This window comes from Anoplopoma fimbria, chromosome 20 (genome assembly GCF_027596085.1).
Source record: "Anoplopoma fimbria isolate UVic2021 breed Golden Eagle Sablefish chromosome 20, Afim_UVic_2022, whole genome shotgun sequence".
Lineage (NCBI taxonomy): Eukaryota > Metazoa > Chordata > Actinopteri > Perciformes > Anoplopomatidae > Anoplopoma > Anoplopoma fimbria.
In genome coordinates, this window is record NC_072468.1 from 15,562,140 (window position 1) to 15,583,184 (window position 21,045).

Here is a 21,045-nt window from a genome sequence, read left to right on the forward strand (position 1 = left end):
AGAGAAACGATACATCACAGGAATTCCCAAGTTTAGAGGATATGTTTCTGTGAGGCCTGCAGCTCACTGCATGACACATCAACCAGTCATGAATAGGAATGTGTTGTCCGCACACAGATAAATGCACAAGCTGTCACACATGCACTTACACTTTCATCAGCAGTTTGATGTCATTGAGTCATTTTACATTGAGTCATTATTCATGAGTGTGACATTGTGTGATCAGAGCATCCTTTTTCCATAATTTCTTAACTGGATGTGATGCTGAATGTCCGTCAGAATGTCTATGGAAAGAAAACTCTTAAATGAAATCCTGTTTTTTTAGCTTTCCACACCGTGAAGTAGCCTCAATCCAGACAGCTCTGGGCAACAGTTTGACGTGTGGTTCTGAATAAGAATGAGAGACTGAGATCAGTGCAATAGAGCATTGTACTGTGTGACATTCATCTGTTTTCTATAAAAATCTTTGTGCTTTTTGAAGGGCTGAAACAATAAGCCAGTGCAAAGAAGAACTTACAAACAAAATATCAAACATTTCCTAGTTCCAGCTTTTCATGTGTGATGATTTGCTGCTTTTCTTTGTTTTCTTTGTTTATGAACTGAATAGCTTTAGGTTTTTGAATGTTGGTTTGATAAAACAAGCTAAAAGATGCTATAGGAAACTGTTATATTAAGAAATGAAACAATTAGTCCATTAATTGATCAGTCAATTGATATCAAATTAAGCTGAATCTATTTTAAGAATCAATTTAGTGATTAATCAAGCAAGATTTTGTGGATCCAACTTCTCAATTGTGAGTATTCACTGCTTTTCTTTTTTTTGTATCATTGCAAACTAAATATCTTTAAGTTTTGGGCTGTTGTTGAACAAAACAAGAAATTGTGACAAATTTAATTTAATCGAAAAAAGAAAAGAAAATCATAGATAAATCAACAATGAAAATAGTAATTAGTTTGAGCCCTGTGTATATGGTTGTGTACATCATCATAATCATCCTCCACCACACTCCTCTGTGAACTGTTCCCCGCTTGACAGCCACACTGATTTCGTTTACAGATAGCTTTCATGCCAGACAGATTAAACCCAGTTGATGTGTGTGGGTGCATGAGTGGGAGGTATTTTATCTGAACAGGCCAACTGTTTTCTTTTGGCCTCCAGTATCAAAACACAAATCTCTCATTTTGGTCAATGACTGACTCTGTGGCTGTGCATTTTTTTGAGTTTAATTGTTGCAATGAGCCAAAGAGAGATGTATTTTTTAGCTCTAGTTTGTTTGTTGTGTCTCAAGTGCTTCAGTACGTATTATCATTATTCATATTATTGTTATTATCATTATGTCTGAGCAGCCTTCTCAGAGTCTTGCCTCGAGTTAAAGTTGCTGATAGACTGTGAATAATAGGTGTGTAGGCGTTTTGTTTAAAGTTATACTGTCTTATGAATTTATGCACATGTTCTTTTTGGACACTAGTTAGTTGTTAATTTCAGATATAAACATTTTATTTGGTTTGTGTTGTCCCCACAATTTTTTTGCAATGCTAGCCACTCTATGGATGGCAACGTCTGTCGGATGGTCGGTATACCACTTTGATTGAGAGACGTAGATTGACTGACTGAAAGGAACCCCATAACTATGTGATTGCCATACAATTTTGAACAGACATTCATGCTCTCTGGATGATGAATCCTACTGACTCTAACTTTTCCTCTAGTGCCATCATGTAGTGAATATTTGTGCAAAAGTTTGTGTTGTGACTAACTACCTTAAAACAACTAGTGCCATTCTACCATAACCCATAAGCCTCAGCTGTACTTTGTGTTTAGTGCTATTTAGCAAATGTTAGCCTGCTAACATGTGCTATTTAGCACATGTTAGCATGCCAACATAGGGATGCTTATTTAGATAGCAAACCAACATTAACCGCTGATTAATGCAAATTTAGTGCAAATTAGTGCAAATTTCCCTGCTGCGGGACTAATAAAGGATTATCTTATCTTATCTTATTAACCAACAAATGAGTGCCTTGCATGCAGAGGTGCTGTGGTTGAAGTGGCTAACAGGCCGTTCAGCTGCAGGGATAACCAATGAACATGCAGGTTAAATCCATAATTTACCATTAGCTGCAGGGTAAGCACAAAACAGGCAACTGATTCCCCAGTTCACTTGTCCAGGAGAGATGGCACGTTTGTGCATTGTCGTTGACACATGCGGCCACTTTCCCAGTAAGACTTCACCATATCAATTAATTTAGCTGCGAGGTTGTGAGCTGTGTGTCTGCCTGGTTTACTTTTTCAGGGTTAAAGCCAGTGTATTGCAAGCCCAGCGGCTCGCTGTGTGTATGGTGGTGAGTATGAAATTAGCAGTAACGTTATAGCTGTGAACGTGACAATATGTGTACACTTAATTTGTTGGCCAAGAAACGTTATAACTCTTCAAGACCCAAGCTAACGTCCTGTGTCTTGCTTGCGACCTGCTGATCAAAGTTAAGGGGGTTAGCCTCGAAGTTAGCGACAACTTCGGCCTTGGCGCAACTTAGATTGGCTGACATATGACATTTCATTTTTAATCATCCTTCCATGATTATTCTCTTCAGGGTCATGCATGCTGGCTATCCAAGCGTTCACTTCACAAGAGGCAGGCTAAACCCTTGAGAGGTTACTGTCCTATCACAGAACTTCAAAATGTTCTGGGTCGTGATAATAATAATAATAATAATAATAATAAGTATGTTAATGTGCAGTCGTTCTTTAAATAGCTAAATGTTTTGGTGACACGAGTCACCCATCTGAAGTGTGACAGTCTATAGAGAGGAAGTCAGGAGGGGTTGGCGTGTCATGGGGTCTTTCCTCCCCCTCTGTCTTTGTCTTCCAGCGGCTAGCTTCAATTTAGCATTCAAGGGCTAGAGTTAGCTGAAAATGTGCACAGGATGGGGGTTGCCTTTTTTAAAATCTCCCACAACCTGACACACACACACACACACACACACACACACACACACACACACACACACACACACACACACACACACACACACACACACACACACACACACACACACACACACACACACACACACACACACGTCTCCACCCTTGATTGCCCCCACCCTCCACACTCACTCTCCATTCAGCCATGCCCCTACTACCCCTTTGCCCCGCCTATCCCACCTGCTCTTGCTGAATAATAGATGTTGCTTTAAGATTAAAGAGGCACACGTGTGAGTGTGACAATCTGTGTGTGTGATTTCCGGCTTTTCCATCGGGAATTGAAAGGGAAACATTCAGATGACACAAGGGCTGTCCTCAACCAAATAAATTATCAATCAACTAACAGTCATATAATTTTGTCGACTAATTGACAAGTTGATTTAGTCGCCAGATAATGAAAAGAAATGATCAAATTTGTAATGTCCCCAAAATTATTGTAAGCATCAATACTTTTTAATTCACAATTACAACTACCTTGCTTTTGCAATAGTATGCCATTATTGTATCACAATGTAAATAACAAATCCATTGAAAGTTATTTAAAGGATAATATTGAATTGTTGCCCAGCCTGAAGTCATTGTGTTAAACAAAACATTGACCAGGCTCGTTCCTATCAGCTACTATTGATCCTATATTCATCACATTTATTAGAAAGCCTATGATTCTATCTCATGTATTAAAAACATATATTCAATAAACTGCGTAGTTTATGATAACGAACGATAACAAGATGGAAGATAGAAGCTTTACTGTATTCAGTGTGGTTCTGTCTGTGTGTGAAAAAAGTGAGCGGAGGGAAAGTGTCTTTGTGATTTTATATTCCTACAGTATGTAGGTTATGTATGTATGACAATGTGTGAGTGCAGATGGAGAGAAAAACAGTCCCAGTTGGACAGGTCCAACTGGAACTAGAGAGTTTCATAACCTCTTCAGTGTTATAAAATCATCCTCTGCAGCAGTGTTAAGAGAAAAAGGGCTTCTCCCTCTCCTCATGTGCCATGTTGACACTGACAGACACTCAGTGTATTATTATTATTTCTACCACTTTGTTGTGTCAGCTTTCCCTGCATGCACACATATGCTTTATGCAAATGCTGAGGGTCATTTGCAGGCAATGCTAAATGCATTATTCATCTTTGTGAAGGGAGGCTGTGTTTGTTCACCATGATGGGGGCTGGAGGGGATACAGCACTGATGTAACCATTGGGTCCCTCTAACTGCCTATGTTAGGCAAGAAGCTAACCAAACATCCCATGGTCTAGTGGCTTGATGAATGTGCACATATGTGTCGGTGCGTCTGCTCATGGGCAGGAATGTGTGTGTGAAGAAGGTCGTTACTACCATCGCAGTCTTTGTCAGTGTCATATTGTTGGGCCTCAGGTGCAGAAGAGGCATGTTGAGTGTTGTTTTAATTAGAGATAACAAGACTTGATTGAAAGAAATGAGACTCAGATGGAGAAGGAGGAGATCAATACTAGAGAGGAGAAAAGCAAAGAGAATTGGGCAAACAAAGAACAGCAGCTTCTTGAATTTCACTCACGCTTGTTGGTGATTTTAAATTTTAAAAATAGTTGTGATCAACTTTTTATTGCATTTGTCACATAAACATTATTACAGACAAAGGTTTATGCACAAACACAAACCATATACACATAACCATTGCCTTGCAAAGAAAAATACAAAACATGGATAAATAAGTAGAATAAATAATAGAATCCACAAGCAAACAGACAAATAAAAAAAGAAATGAAAAAAATGAAAAAATCATATATATATACAACCTATAGACAAAAGATAACGTGTATTTGTAGATCCTCTTACATTTTATGTAAACCAAACAGCTTGCTGTGTGTTGCACCAGTACAATAGCTTGATGTTTTTATTATTATTAATTCATATTTGATCTATTTCTATTGTCAAAGAACCAGATATTTCCCACATCTTGCTCAGTGTGCATTGATGATTTAATTCTAAGAGTTTCTTGCCCAACAAAGTCTTGGAAGTGCTCTAAATGCCAGTCATCTAACAGTGTCTCTGCACAAAATTAGTGACATTTTTATTTTGGTAACTATGACGAACAAAATATTTCCTCCTACTTGTTTTTGAGCTACATAGTGGGAGGAGACGCTGGTTCTAAAAATACTTTTTACCCAACAGAAAGCTCTTGTTCACTTTCAGAACAAATAATTCCATCAAAATGCCATATAACTGATGTCACAGACTTTGAGTGTTCTTTGGCCATTTGATGCCTAAAAAATGTGAAGGTATACGTTTGCCTTTGATCGTGAAAAATGAAGATGCTGTGGTGTTACCCGCACTGTGTGCATGTATGTTTATATTTATGTGTTTGTTGCTTGTACTTACATGTGCATGCAGCCTTACATCTCCACATGTATGTGATTTAACTCTCTCTCATGTCCCATTCCAAGATAATTTATCATCCACCCGTGTCTAGCTCCCTGCATCCTGACATTGATACAACCCAACTCCACTCTTCTCCTTCTTTTCCACCTCCATCTCTGTCACTCCTCCTCCTTTCCCAAGTCTGTAATTTATTGCAGAGAGGCGTGATCTGATTTACTGCGGGCTTAATGAGAAAAACACAGAGCGGGGAGTGTGTGTGTGAAAGAAAGAGAGAGAGAAAGATGGAAAGAATGAAATAGTTAAGGGTGAAGAGAAAGAAGAGGACAGAGAGAGACGTGTGGATGTCCTTCACGCACCCTTGAGTCTTGGTGGGTGGGTTAAGTAAGTACATGAGATAGGGAGTGATAAAGTGTGTGTGTGTGTGTGTGTGTGTGTGTGTGTGTGTGTGTGTGTGTGTGTGTGTGTGTGTGTGTGTGTGTGTGTGTGTGTGTGTGTCTACCTCTCCTTTCCTATCCTATCCTCTCTCCGTCCCTATATCCTACTTTCTTCTGTTCTTTTCTCTTGCCTCAGGCTGTGCTTCTCCCTCTGATCTGTGTGTTGGCTGATCACACACACGCACACACACGCACACACACACACACACACACACACACACACGCACACACACACACACACACACACACACACACACACACACACACACACACACACACACACACACACACATATACATGCACACACTTTAGCACATAGCTTTAGCTATCACGTTGGGAATTATGTTTCTCTGTGAGAAAATGCAATGCTCACAAACGGTATATTACAGATTGTGTTTGCTAAGTGGCTCAGCGTCACAACCAGGACTGTCTATATACAGTATGTCCTGGTAATATAAAGGAGTGAGGGCCCATTTGTGTGAGTTTGTGGTGTGTGTCAGGAAGGTGGATACTGATTAATTATATGGTGTGAGCAGCGTTAATTTCAAAGAACAAATAGCAGCTTCAATGTTTGCAGTAACAGTGTGTGAATATGTTTGTGTTCTTGTGTTGAGTTCTTGAGCTTTTTTGAGGACAGATAAACAGTGTTGAATTCAGATTAAAGAACAGGGTAATATTTTTCAAATTAAGCCATAAAACAAAACTCATACCCAGCTCATGTGATGTGACAGCAGTCTGGGATAGACAAATCAAGTGGATATCTTCTAATTTCTTTTTAGTAAGAAATCTTCTCTTAGGGTTACTAATTTAGGGATGCACAGATAACATCAGCCGGTATTTGCCTTGTTGACTGTTATTGGCCTCTTGACAAATAAGATGATATTTGCTGAAGGCAGTGGATAACGTTTATCTGTTGTGTTGCATTGATTTTTCTCTTGCTATATGTTGGTTATTTGCTGTTGAATTGTGACTACAGTAACCAGCTTCTGATTCCGAGAAGAAGTGATTAGCTGGACATGACTGGATGGGAATGAACCTTGTGAGTGCATAATGTGTCATGAACGAAAGGTGACGCAGCACCCAGTACGTTAAGGTGGGAACACGCTGTGCAGCAGTCCTGGGTGAGCTTAGTGCAGCAGCAGATACAGTTGATGGAGTAAAAGATACCCTCTAAACTCATATTAGATTCAGCTGTACTTCAGAATATATTTTTGTGCTGAACGAGGACTGTGGCTCTTTTCCTGCATCACTTACATCATAATTGTGTCAGAATGGGATCTCCTCATGGCCAGAACGAGGGGGAGGAAGAAAAATAGCAACCACAACAGTTTTATGGCAATCCATCCAATAGTTGTTAATTTAACTTAAAACCACAATGGACAACCTCATGGTGGTATTAGAGGAAAAGTCAGGGAATCATCGAAGTCATTAGGATTAATCATCTGGGCAAAATTAAAGTCTTTACAAAATGTCATTTTTGGAATCCATCCAGTAATAGAGATATTTCAGTTTAAACAAACATGGTGGACATCACCATCCTTAAAAATGTGAAGGGTTTGTGTTTGTAGACTTTGCAGGATGCCAAGCGTTGAATTACCGGCCATTTCTTTTATGCTCCATCATTCTCCTTATATTCATTTATCTCCTCCCCCTCTGTACTCCCCTCTCTCTTCGGTCGAGCCGTCTCGACGCAGTTTGCAGGATTAGTGGAGACAAAGAGAGATCCAGGAGCCGACTCTAGCTGAAGACAAGGACAGAAGGAAAGGCTGTTGTTCTCTCAGCAGGAAAATATACTAATGCCTCTCTAAAGACTATTGTCTCTTATAGATAACTCTGTTTCCTCTGTCATGCTGAATAAAAATCAATCAAATGATGGTTTACCGTCAAGAGATTAACTATTTAACAACTACGCAAAGTCTGATTGATTCAGTGGATAGGTGGAGAGTAAATTTACCCGCAGACACACACATAATCATGTAAGGGCATAAAATAGACTAAACACATCTACATAAAAAGTAAAGAAGTCATAATAACTTGGTCCCAAGTGTACAGGGTCACTGTTGACCCTGTTTACATGGCATGGGGTTAACTAACAATCCAAGTGTTGATACAGATGTGCATGCTCTCCTTCGTGCCCACAACATCTCCGGCCACTGCGTTATTCAGGAGTCAACTCTATTGGGCTTGTATGTTACATGCTATAAACCCAACTGCATAATGGAACCAAGATTCAAGAGAGCGGGAATATAAGCTTCCTGCTTGATTTGTCCCTTTGTTTTAAATTTAATATTTCTTTTTGTGAACGTTAGTATTCCCTGTGAAATAAGAGGTGGGATCCCAGTGAGTGTGCCGGTGGAATTGCACGTCTGATAAGTGATTGGAAAGTGAATGAATTATAGCCTGGAGACCTTTAATGAGGCCTCAGTGGGAGGGAGGATGAGGCTAGTGAAGGGGGTAGTGGGCAGGTGTAAGCAGCTGCAGCTTTCCCAAAAGAGAAAACCTCCACACCCCCACTCTTTTGTCTCCTTCCTTCTCCTTCCTATTTCCACCTTTCCATCTTAACCCCCCCCACTTCATATTTTCTCTGACGCACTTCTTCCGTTTATTCCCTCAGCACTCCCCCACCCTCATTACGGATGTCTGACGCAGCACATGTTCAGTCCTTTGTGTGCCGGTGCCCTTTTATTACTGGGTTAAATGGCAAAAAATCCATATATGGAGCAGAAGACCAAATTATAATTTCAGTGCTGATGTGTTTGGACGCATCTGATTAAATTAGCTTTACTGTTTATTTTCATGTGTGCTTATATTTGTATGCTTTGGGTGTATTAAGAAGAGTCTTTGAGAAATGGTACATTGGCCTGAAAGCAATGAAAAGCATGCTACCCAAACACTTGTGCCAATCCTCTCTCTCTTTCTTTCTTTCTCTCTCTCTCTCTCTCTCTCTCTCTCTCTCTCTCTCTCTCTCTCTCTCTCTCTCTCTCACATACACACATACACACCCTTAAACATAAGTCCTGCCAATCTGTCCTTTTTGTGTTGTTTTTCATCCCAGTGTCACGTTGGTGCCTGGCGACACTGATCGTGAGAGGAATTTTAGGCCACACGGAAACTTGGTTTGTGTGCATGATTCTCTTCAGGAGATCAAACAGGGTTGCCACAGCAGATTCTTCACCCAGAACAACTCACAACAAAATGCTTTAAAAGGAAGGATCAAGTTTGATGTGACTGACAGCCAGACGGACTCGGCTGCTGCAGTCAGTTCTTACCTCCTGAACTTAATAAAGTTGAATAAGTCTTTTCAGAGCAACATTTTCCCAGCTGAAGCAGCATCAGTGCTCTTAGAATTCTGTGTGTGTGTGTGTTGGAGTGTGTGTGTGTGTGTTGGCGTGTGTGTGTGGTTGTGTGGGTGTGTGGGCTGACTGAAGTGTAGAGAAAGCTAGAGAGGGATGTGATTACTATGTAAATGGATGTTCTAGGTTGGCTATGAATTTTGTAAGCCGAAAGTGGAGCGTCTGCAGATCCATCTCTCAAATCTCCTCCAGGCCTGATTGACAGCTGGACGCCAGCTCTCAAACAGATGTTGCCGCAGCAACGGAGCCTAGAAAACTCTCCTCTGGTACAGCGGAGGATGAGTAGACTATTTAGAAAAGCAATGAGCTGAGATAACGAGAGTAACAGACACTGAATGAGACACAAAATGAGCAGGAGATGTATGTGCTGTTCCCTTCGTCTTTGTTTCAGCTACACATCTGGTCTGCACAGTAACTTTAGGTGCCAGATGCCATACAAATATGTCTGACATGAGATAGACCACTTGTGCCACCATAAATCTGTTGTAATGATGTGCTAATTTATTACATTTATGAACTGCTTAGATTTCTGTTTTCCCTCATTGCCTTTTTTCAGATTTTTCTTGTTAATGAACTCCTCAGCTCTTTTTTTTTTTTTTTTTTTTTTTTTTTTTTTACAAACCGCCTTGCTATGATCATCATTTATGTTAAAGTTTGCAGCATTTATGTCCACAGAGAGAGAAAAAGAGATCAAATGCAAATAGCGCATGAGAGTATTTTTGTGTATTTCTGTCATTTTGTCATGAAGCTAGAAGCTAAGAGGTCTCTCACAGTTATGCATTTATCGATAGTGTGTACGCATGAAAGATGGGGGGGATCTTCATTTGTGTGTGTGTCAGCGTGGGGGATGGGGTCGAGGCTGGGTTCACGCCTTTGTCTGTCATATAAATTATTTAAATCCTTTAACAATTAAAGCTGAAATCTGTTATCGGTGTCCTCCATTAGAGGCCCGTGTGGCTGCCTTGCTGCCTCAGTATGCTCCTCGCTTGCTTCCCCTGTCTGGGCTCAGCATGGGGCCGGATCAAGATCACAAGCTTTGAATCTTAAACACACATCCCAGCAGAACAAAGGCTAACAGCGCGACTGTGACCCAGGGACTCTCATGCACTCACAGAACATCTTCATCACAGGAGCGTGTGAATATTTGGTCAGCGTTTCTTTTTGATGGAAAATGTTGATGAAAATGTTACATGCGTCTCAAGATTCATGGCATGTTTCATTTGCAGGATGTTGTTGAAATTCTGTTGTCATGTGTAATCTGAGGTTGGATGGTGGGAAGTATGTACAATGGGGGTTGCCTGTTTTACACATACAGGGTTTTTCAGGAGCGTTATGGTATTGCATGATGGGATTTCTGTTAGGGCCCTGATCTCTGTATTCACACCCTCTTTTAACTTCCTTCGCCTGTCTCATTATTCCCTCCTTGACAGCCACTCTCTCCCTCTTTCCATTTTACCTCACTCTCTCTCCACTTTCCCTGCATATTTTTTTATTCTTTATTGCATCCTTTGCGTGTGTGTGCAAGCTGATGTCAGGAGTTTCATTAGAATAATATATGGTATATCGTCTTTGCAAAACTTTTACTTCCTGTAAAAAATGCTCAGATATTTTTGGAAAAATGTGATGTGTCTGCCTTCAAACGCAAAACAATTTACTATCATCTGTCTTATTATGACTCATTACAGTGATTCGTCTTTGCTTTCAACAGTCTGTCCTTTTGTCAAAGATAGATATTGCTGTTGGATATAAAAACAACATATCTATTGATACCTTGAGATGATCCATGATAAAAAAAGAATTGGTCATCTTTAAGCTGCATTATCTACATTTTACTACACCAAATATATCAACCTTTTTGGGAAATATCCTAATTTACTTTTATGCTGAGAGTTTGATGAGAAGAGTGATACTACTCTTATGTCTCTACTCCAAATATGAAGCCACAGTGGACAGCTAGTTAGCTTAGCTTAGGTTAGAATAAGGCCTGGTTCTGTCCAAAGGTGACAATATAGTTTGATGTTTTGTCACCTTCCAGCAACAATTAAAAACACCAAAACATTTTTTTACTATAATGTACAGCATGCAGCACATTCTCATAATTAAGAGCCTGGACTCATCAAATATTTTTAGTATTTGCTTTACATATGACTTAAACAATTAAGCCACTATTTAAATACTTGCTGATTATTTTTCTGTCGATCAAGTAATTGATTAAGCATTGTGAGTCTCTTGATTTGTTTTTTGTTTCCTTCAGTGAATGCTATCAACACAAATAAAATATAAAATGTAATTTTCAAGCATATTTACTGTAAAAAGGAGGGTAATTGAAAAGGCAAAGTTAAACTATAATGTTAAAACACTACACGTCTTTTTTCTTCGCTTTTGATTAATCATTTATTCGTTTTATGATTTTTTTCTTATGAATGCAGTTTTTATCCGTACAATATGTTTCTCCAATTTTATTGATTTTATCTTATTTAATGCAGTAATATAAAACTTTACAAACTGCTTATGTGACACTGAAAAAGACACTGGTGTGTTTGATTGGTGAACAAGGTGAAAATTCATCCCATCTACTTCTCGATGTTGACAGGAAGTTGGAGTTGATTTATGCCTCTCTGGTTCAGTGCAGCTAGTGGCCTGTTCAGATACTGCATACTGTTTCGGTTGCACATCTTTATATCATTTCTTGTACTCTGACTGATAAACGCAGCAGCCTTGCCTGGGATTTAGTTGTTTTGAAGCCTCAGATTAATCAATATATACTTTATATTACTTAATGTTAATATAGAGTAATAAAAACCCACTCCTATACTGCTTTGTGTTTATGTATGCAAGGTCACCTAATTGAGAATTCAAATAGCCTGAAGAAGGGGCAGATCCCCATTCATATGCTGCATTCCTGTGTGTGTGTGTGTGTGTGTGTGTGTGTGTGTGTGTGTGTGTGTGTGTGTGTGTGTGTGTGTGTGTGTGTGTGTGTGTGTGTGTGTGTGTGTGTGTGTGTGTGTGTGTGTGTCCGTCCGTCCGTCCGTCCGTCCGTCCAGTAAGGGTGTGTGCTTTGTGTGCACCACAGCTCATACATCTCTGTCTCAGATTGGGCCTGCAGTGTGTATCTCCATTGGGATTCTTGGGTCCAGCTCTGCTGAGAAAGCACACACGGACTGATTTCCCCTTATTTATGCCACTCTTTCTCTTCCTTGCTCTCTCAATTTATTTCTTGCCTCTTTTCTATTCTGCCTGTGTCACTTGTTTTACTACCTACTGACCTTCGTTTGTCCTTCATTCCTTGGATAGACACACAGACACACACACACACACACACACCAGCCATTTGCTAGAAGGCTGGATTTGTATAATTGTGTTTATGTGCTAGAAATAGCCTTGTCCCTGTACGCTGGTCATAATTGGTGAGGCTGATGCTCTGAAGCTTTGTACTGCCAAGACTGAATACAATCATCCTATAAAATACAAGCACGTCTGCATATCTGAGCGACACTTGAATGAAAATCACAAATTTTCTAACTTTAATTCTCTTTTTTTATTTCCTCTCTGTTCCCAGTGATCTGCTGTCATCGGGGTACGTGGAGAGGCATTTGTCAGAGAAAGGGAAGACTGTCGTCACCAGTGTAAGTTTCTTCAAATCATCTCTCCTCATGCTCACTCACACTTTCATTATTAGACTATTTGCAGTTGGAAGGAAAGCTACAGTGTTTTTATGGTGCCGTGATCTTGACATTAAGAACCCATTTACCCCCGGTATTACCACGCAAACTGTATCTGGTTGTGTGGATAAGGATGAAAGCATTTTAACAAAGGCTGTTAATGCATGCAGACTTCATTCAAAATGCTATTGGATCAGTCAAACCACAGGTCTGGTTTGAATCTAATCAGATCTCAGCCAGGTTCAAATACAATCTGTACCGTTTGAACACATTCTTAAAGCTGCTTTGATCAATATTTTTTATATCAACAATGGATCAAATTAATATGTGTAATGTGAAACCCACAAAGAATTACCACTCTGCTTTATGAAGCATTTTAACAACTTTGAGCTTATGGTTTTGGGTTTACGATCCCCAAACTTTATTGTTTTTATTCACTCTTATCGCTTTCGTCAGCCTTGTTTTGACCACATTGGTATTGGTCACATTTCTGTACATTACCTGCTCAGACAGACACAAAACAGCAGACCGACAAAGGTAGCAACTAGCTGGTGAACAAATATAGTGGAGGTTTTAGCAGCTACGGGCCATATTGCAGAGCTAAAAAGAGAGGTAGTATTAGAATGACATTTTTTAAGTGTCCATAAAAGCTACTCCAAGTGAACGCTGATGTTGCTCCTTTTCTGCTGGATGTGTAAATAAATGGGCAAAATGTTGACAAAAAATCAAACTTGCCGACTAAGGTGACAGGAAGATATAGACAACCCCTGAAGCTTTTGGCAAAGGTAAAATAAGTAAAGCCCATACAGCAGCATTGTTTGCATTGACGTGAGATTTGACATGTTTGTTGAGAAGTCCACCAGCACCGCCAGTCTAATGTGCAAATAGAGATAAAGCAATAACCCTTGTTAATAACCGATGTAAACGTCAAAGACTGTCAGATGTATCAAGATAACATGTAGATAACAATATAAAAAATACACATCACATTTTAGTACCAAGTGTATAAAGTAGCAGGATTCAGTTTAGAGACGTTAGAGACGATAGTTGACTTCTCAGCTGTGAGTTGTACAGCTTCAGTTTGCTGCAGACCCCAGAAGTTCTTCTCCCTTCCTCAGCCTTTTATGGTTAATAAGTCACTACACACAGAACAATTACAGCTTTGTTCAGTTTAGATTCAGGGGGCCAAAGTGGCCGAAACCTTCAGCTGACATGAAATTAAGATTGCTGTGATAATCCTCTGGAATCTGGACTTCAGTTACAGGACACCCACTGAGGCGTCATGTTATATCACTTAAGTGGGGGGATTATAATGGCCCGGATTTGTTCAGCTAAGAAGCAGATTAGTGAGATATTAAATACTTTAAAGAGAGGGATCCAAATCATTACACCACTTAATGTGTGATCTAGTCAATTGTAATTATGGAACTTTTTACAAAGCAGTGTTTCTGTGAATTAATTCACCTCGTAGATGAAGATCCAGAATGAACTCTTGATTGCGTTGTGATGTTTTTTCTTTTTAGGTAGTGGAAAGAACAAGAGGCACTTTATTAATGGCTAATGTTCAGGAAGGTTAATATGAGACAAGCTGCTGTTTGTTACTCACAGTAGAGGTCAAAAGCCATTGTAACACAGCAGCTGTTCATAAAGGTCCTCCCCATAATCCTCTCTGTTCATGTTGTACTAAGGTGATACAGGTAGTACATGCTGTATTGCTAAATGTGGTAGCACTTCTTGCTTTCTGTCCACAGTGAGTTTACTGCCCAGAACGCAGGGCAGGAAACAATTTTTTATTTTATTTTTGTGTTCAGGGTACAATGCAAATGAATCATCATCATTATCAATCATTAATCATTACAAATGTAAATATGCATTTACATTTTTAATGATTGATTAAACATAAACATCTTAAACTTTTTAATTGAACAATATATAACCATGTAAGTATCAAAAAATATAAATAAGTTAGAATCAACCTACATAAATCACCATATATACCATTTAAAAGTTCACACACTGGATAGATTAAATCTCTGAACGATATGATGATGGTAATAATCATTGGTTATGTTATAGAGTACTTTAAGTGTTTGTTCATAGAGTGAGTCTATTGGCCTTAATATGGAAACTGCAATCAGCAATCTTGCTCATTAATCTTCAGCACTGCTCAAAATGATCCATCGAGAGATGTTAAAAAAGTATTGATGGAGTAAGTCAGTACCTCTATAAATAGTATGACATGCACAAATAAACTCCATGTACACATTTATGTACACACTTTCTGTCTCATGAATAGTATAATATGATATGTGTGTAATTTATTTATTTATTTCTCTTCCTTATCTATTTACCAAACTTTCAGAGGACAAAGTGTCCTACTTGTTTACCAACTGTCTGACCTCCACCTTTAAAATGTGCATTGTGTTGTCCAGATTAGATGATTAATTACTCTTATATGAGCCTAAGGAGATCACAGACACACACACACACACACACACACACACACACACACACACACACACACACACACACACACACACACACACACACACACACACACACACACACACACACACACACACTCTGTGGATGTACCCACGACACCGGCTGGGTTTTGGGTGTTTCTTGCTTTGATGAGAAGTGGAGCAGAAGGTTCAGGGCGACAGGGGGAGGAGAGACGCTGGGATAGTAGAGCACAGCACCACTTATAAATAGCCCTCACTGTCTCTTCATCTCACACTCGCTCAACGTTTCTTTAACCACCTCTCTATCTCTTCATCCGTAGCTCTATTTAGGTTTATCTACCTAACTTGTACAACTCACCTTGTTGCAACCTATTCCTAAGTTTTAACTCTATGTCGGAATATTCAATTAATGTTCCCTCTCTTGTCAATAATGCACAGCTGTTAACTGTGCTTTAGTCCTTTTTGTTGATCGGACATGCATCTTGGATGGGAAAATAGAATAAAGAATGCTAATAGTGAGATAATTGGGGCTGAGAGAGAGCAGAAAGACACACAACTCAAGAAGAAGAAGAAAACAAGAAAAATCTAATTGATCTGACTGATGCAATTTAAATCCAATAACGATAATAGTTAATGCAGATGAGTTAATCACACACATTTGTATTACTATACATTTATGAGGACACTCAGCTCTAAACATTGACTGTTTAGTCTGTGTAACTCTAATTCCTGTAAACCTGAAATAGCTCTTAAAGAAAATGAGCACTATCAAAGTTATGTTGCCACGCCTGTCCAAACAACGTTGGTTTGTTTTCATGGTTTGTGCTAGCCTTGCCCCTTAGTTACAATTAAGGGAAATCTTAAAGGAATAGTTTGGCAATTTGTGATAATCTAAGATTAAATAATCTATATTATTATTGAGCTTTAGTGGGTCTGGGGGGCACATTTGGTTGTTTTTGGACACAGCAGGCTAACTGTTTTCAGTCTCTATGCTAAGCTAAGCTAACCAGCTGCTGAACACACGAACGTGAGTTGCATCCATTGTCTCATCTAAGTCTCGGCAAGAAACTGTGTTTCTCAAAATGTAAGGAAAATCTTAACTTAATAATAAAATAATATTTAGACACAGTGTGCTTCCAACTTTACTGCAACGGTTTTGGGTAGACCCTTTCCTGTTTCAGCATGACAATATTTCCATGATTAAGCCATGTCCATAAATGTGCATTTTTTCCCGTGTTTAGAAAGGAAGAATTTGGCTAACCTGCACAAAGCCCTGATTTCAAACCCATCCAACAATTTTGGGACGAGTTGGAACGCCAACTGCAAACCAGGCTTTATGGCAGCATAACATAACTACTGCTCTGTTCCGAAATCTTGTCGAAAAGTCATCACCAATATGCCTGTAGTTCAGGTTTTCACTTACTTTTGGTCATGTAGTTGATCAATCACAACAAACATATACATGCATCCTCACTAACAACCATAAGCCAGGCATGTGTTTTGATGTCCACAGAGAGAGCTGGAGGTAGAAGTGGAGGAGGCGGTGTGTTGCTGTGCATAGCATCAGACTGCAGAGCAGAAATTGATCCTCTAATAAAAGCTGTGTTTCCTCAGGGAGGCCGGCTTCCTGCCTAATGGCTGTTAGGCAGCAAGAAATGGACCAGGAAGATATGGCCTGCAGAGCACTTAGACACTTAGACATCATACACGTCTATAGAAAATAAATGTGTGTTTACGCTTGCAGAAAGTGGAAGAGACACACACACACACACATATAGAAAGACAGAGATAGAGAGCGAAGACAAGAGTTGTGACAAGATGGAAAAACTTGTGACTGCTAGAAGTTGGGATGGAGGACAGAGAAGTCACAGAAGGGGTTAACACGCAGATGGTAGGATGTGAATGAGTTAATCTCAAAGTGTGTTTATGTACCACACAAACAAATGCACACGCAATTAAACATACAGTACACGCACTTGTCTACACCAAATCATACTTGCACTTGTTAGCAAATTAATTCTGCGATTGATCACTCTGAACTAATTTCCTGATGGAACGTGGTAATGAAAGCAGCAAGTGGGATGTTTCCGCCTCTGTTTGAGTGTATGATATATTTTAGGAGGCAACCATGTGTATGATCTTAATCTGTGAGTGTTTGTGTTTTGCTCACAGGGAGGAGAGCACTGCTACTATCAGGGGAAGGTCAGAGACATTCCTCACTCCTTTGTGGCCGTCTCAACCTGTCACGGATTGCAGTAAGTACAAATATTATGTCAATTTATGTGTGTGCATGTTTCTCAGCTAACATCACTGCCTCTGTGTGTCCAGGTAATCGGCCATGCTCCCATTTATTTATTAGGTCAATGTAATTAGTTTTAGCCAGCCCTCCTCTGTCTCTCTGCGTTTTTCGTTACACAGGTTATCATTCGCACTGACAGGTGCTGCTCAGGCGTCTTCTCTTCTCTTCTAAGCGTTCGTATTTTTAGAGTTTGTGCTCTAAAGCAGAGAGACGGGTCAGAAACAAGGCCCGCTGGGAGAAATGCTTGTACGCTGTATATGAGGTTTTGTGTTATAGTGTGTGTATATATGAAGAGAAGAGAGGCAAAAAAGGAAATTCTGTTACTGAATGTCATTGTATGCGATTTATACAGCACTTGCATGATTTGGCACCTATGAATAATTATGCATATAAAATCCTGTTTTTCACAGTTGCTTCCACACATTTGCTGAAAGGAAAGTATTTTGCCAAAACTGTGAACATACTGTAAGATGAAAAAAACCCACACCAAACCTCAGACATTTCACACATTGTATGGTATATTTTGCTCTCGCTGTTTCATTTTTTTTTACATTTATTATTTAGGTTTCTTAAACAGTAATTGCACAAAAAAATACAAAAAGCAGACTTTATAGAATTATCGCTGTGAAAAAGTAAATAAAAATAATGCTAGAAGAGGCTCCATGTCAGTTTAATCTATTGCTCATTCATAAACAGGAATCCTTGTATTCATGGGTGTTTCCTTTTGTTTGTAAGTTGTTATAATGAGACATTTTCATATTGCAGAACAATCATTTCTCAAAGAAAACAGAAAGGTGTGTGTAGTGGGTAGAATTTTGTAATGGTCTGTATATAGCTGCAAAGGTCAGCGATCTAAGCTTTATGAAGTATTTTGCTTTCATTCAAATCGTTACTTTGTTTACAGTAAAAACTCTTTCATCACTTTATCGCTTTCATTCTCAATCCATTACGCCTCATCAGAGCTTGATTCAGTCCAGTAAATCCTCCGTTAACATAACGTTCAAACCAAAATAATCAGTGCAGAGAAATAAATTCATCTAATTAAGGCAAGTGGGTGAAATCAGATTGCTGTTTGCTGAATAAGCTAAAATAAGCTTGGGCTTTTAATAATGTTTGCATATTTCATGTGATTGTGGCATCTTGTTGGGAAATGTGTCAGCACAGCAAATTATGTAGCGCCGCACACAAAAAAGGAAAGTAGGGCATGAATTAATCAAACACAAACAAGGTGAATATGTTGCACATGCAGTACAGTGTCATATATAGGACAGATTAGTATATAATGTTAATGCAGACTATAAATAATTAGTGGATGTAGTCAAAGTGACGTCACTATTGGTTTGTTGACTGGCAATTTGAAGCCTCAGTTTGGAGTTTTGGCTGTTGCCATCTTGGTTTTCGGCCGTCGCCCTCTTAGCTTATTGGAACCAGAAGTGACACGAGAGGGTTGAGCTTAGTACAACTAAACACTGAACGAGACATTTTTGGGACCAAAATTGTGGTTGAACTGAAAACGTACTTTGAAAGTGTTAAAGTTGTAAGTGGACTGGGGAAGTCCTGTCCCGTCAATCACAAGGTAGCGACGCCCTAAAGCGTACCCAGCTTTATCATTTATTTCGCTCCAAATGGGAACATCATGTTGTATTGAAGAAGACGTGAAACTAGCGATTGAGACCATAAACTCTTGTTTACAATGTTGACTGGGGTAATACATCAAGTGAGAAGTAGGGTCATTTTCTCATAGACTTCTATACAATCAGACTTCTTTTTGAGTCTCCCCTGCTGTCCATTACAAAGAATGCAAGTTTAAGGCTCTTCCGCTTTGGCTTGTCTGATCAGACCTGAAGGTTGTCACCAGAATATGAAAGACAAGATTAAAAGTGTTTCTTGCAGACTCTGCAATTCTTCCAAATGTCCAAAGTCAAATGGAGTGTTGCATGGTAAAATACAGCTGACATGTATGTAGTTGTAATTATTTGTTGCAGTAGAATTAGATGTTTAATGAATATTACTAATAGAAGATTAATTTGTTTGAAATCCCAGGTTTTGGAGGTTTCATTCTTAATGTGAATATAAAAAGAACTACACAAGCTGACATTATAAAGGAGACAGAGACACACCCATAGTATGCCTAGCACACGCTAATTTGTGTGTGTGTGTGTGTGTGTGTGTGTGTGTGTGTGTGTGTGTGTGTGTGTGTGTGTGTGTGTGTGTGTGTGTGTGTGTGTGTGTGTGTGTGTTGGTGAGAGAGAGAGACAGTAGGGGGGGTCAGGGAGTGCACAGTGGTGTCGAGGGGTTAGACATTAGAGGCAGAGTATTTCCCTTATGCTGAGTCAGGTGTTTACTATAATATACATCCTGCTCTCTCCTCTCTCTCTCTCTATTTCTCTTACACACACACACACATCTAGACAAAGACACACTCATACACACGCGCAAATAGAGAAACTTAACACTGCAATACAATAGGGTATTAACAGCATACAGCAGGATAGTGCTCTCAGCAGACAGTTAGCCATTGACTCATGTTCCTGTTTAGAGCATCCTCCATGTTTTACATTTGTGACTGAATCGCAAAACCTAATACTGATTAAGAAATGATCAGCCTGAACATTAAATCATATCCCGGAAAAGTTAAGCCAGTTAAAATCCGCTTTTTATTCAGAACATGTATCTTCATCTGGAATACTTTGGATGTTGCCACTTGTGCAAAAATAGGAAGTTTTATATAAAAGCTTGTGATTAAACAAAAAATTAAAAGTTGTGGATGGACTAAATGCGAGTGAAGCTGCAGACTCAGGTGATAATTCTCTGTAGGTGCATTACTATGAGCGATCCCTCTCCCGTTATTTGATACATTATCATAACAAATATTGGTTATAGCTGCTTTAGGTATTTCTCGAGTCTATAACATTAATATGCATCATTAAATGAGCTACAATCAAAGGTAAAGTGAGAAAAAAACATTTGTATCATTTATGAAGAGTTGTTACTCATAGTTATTAAGGGTCTGGTTTGTTAAAATTAGATTTACAATGGCAACTGTAATCAGCTTAAGATTCAAATTTTGCCAAATCCTGATTGGTGGACAGAAGTATGTGACACCACTTTTTCCCAACGGAGTCCCATCCACTTAAAACCAATAAGAGAAGCGCAGACTTAAAACACAAACATACAAATTTAACATGAAATAACCAGAATTGTGTGGCATAAAAATGTGTGTTCATATTTGAAGAAATGTGAATTTTCGCTTGTTGTGTCAGCAGAATGACCATTGTTTGTTTTGGGTGTCCGAGAAATATATATAAAAATGCAGTTTAAATCAGCATCAAACTTTTATTTCGTGAACTTCAATAAGTGTTGCATTTTACCTGCTGCTAAACTTTTTTATGTAAAATATATTATTTACAGTATTCAAAATCATCGAGGGGATATAGAAAACAATACAGGGGAAATAAAACACTAAGTAAAACACAAACAA

At 39.1% G+C, this 21,045-nt stretch overlaps 1 protein-coding gene across 2 annotated transcripts in view; it reads left to right on the forward strand.

Annotated features, from left to right (window-relative positions):
• adam22 (ADAM metallopeptidase domain 22) overlaps positions 1-21,045 on the forward strand; it is a 59,725-nt gene that overhangs the window by 5,317 nt on the left and 33,363 nt on the right. For both annotated transcript variants that reach the window (XM_054620975.1, XM_054620976.1), the window contains exons 4-5: positions 12,698-12,764; positions 17,438-17,520. In XM_054620975.1, coding sequence (XP_054476950.1) covers positions 12,698-12,764; positions 17,438-17,520 — 150 coding nt within the window. The remainder of the gene's footprint in view (positions 1-12,697; positions 12,765-17,437; positions 17,521-21,045) is intronic.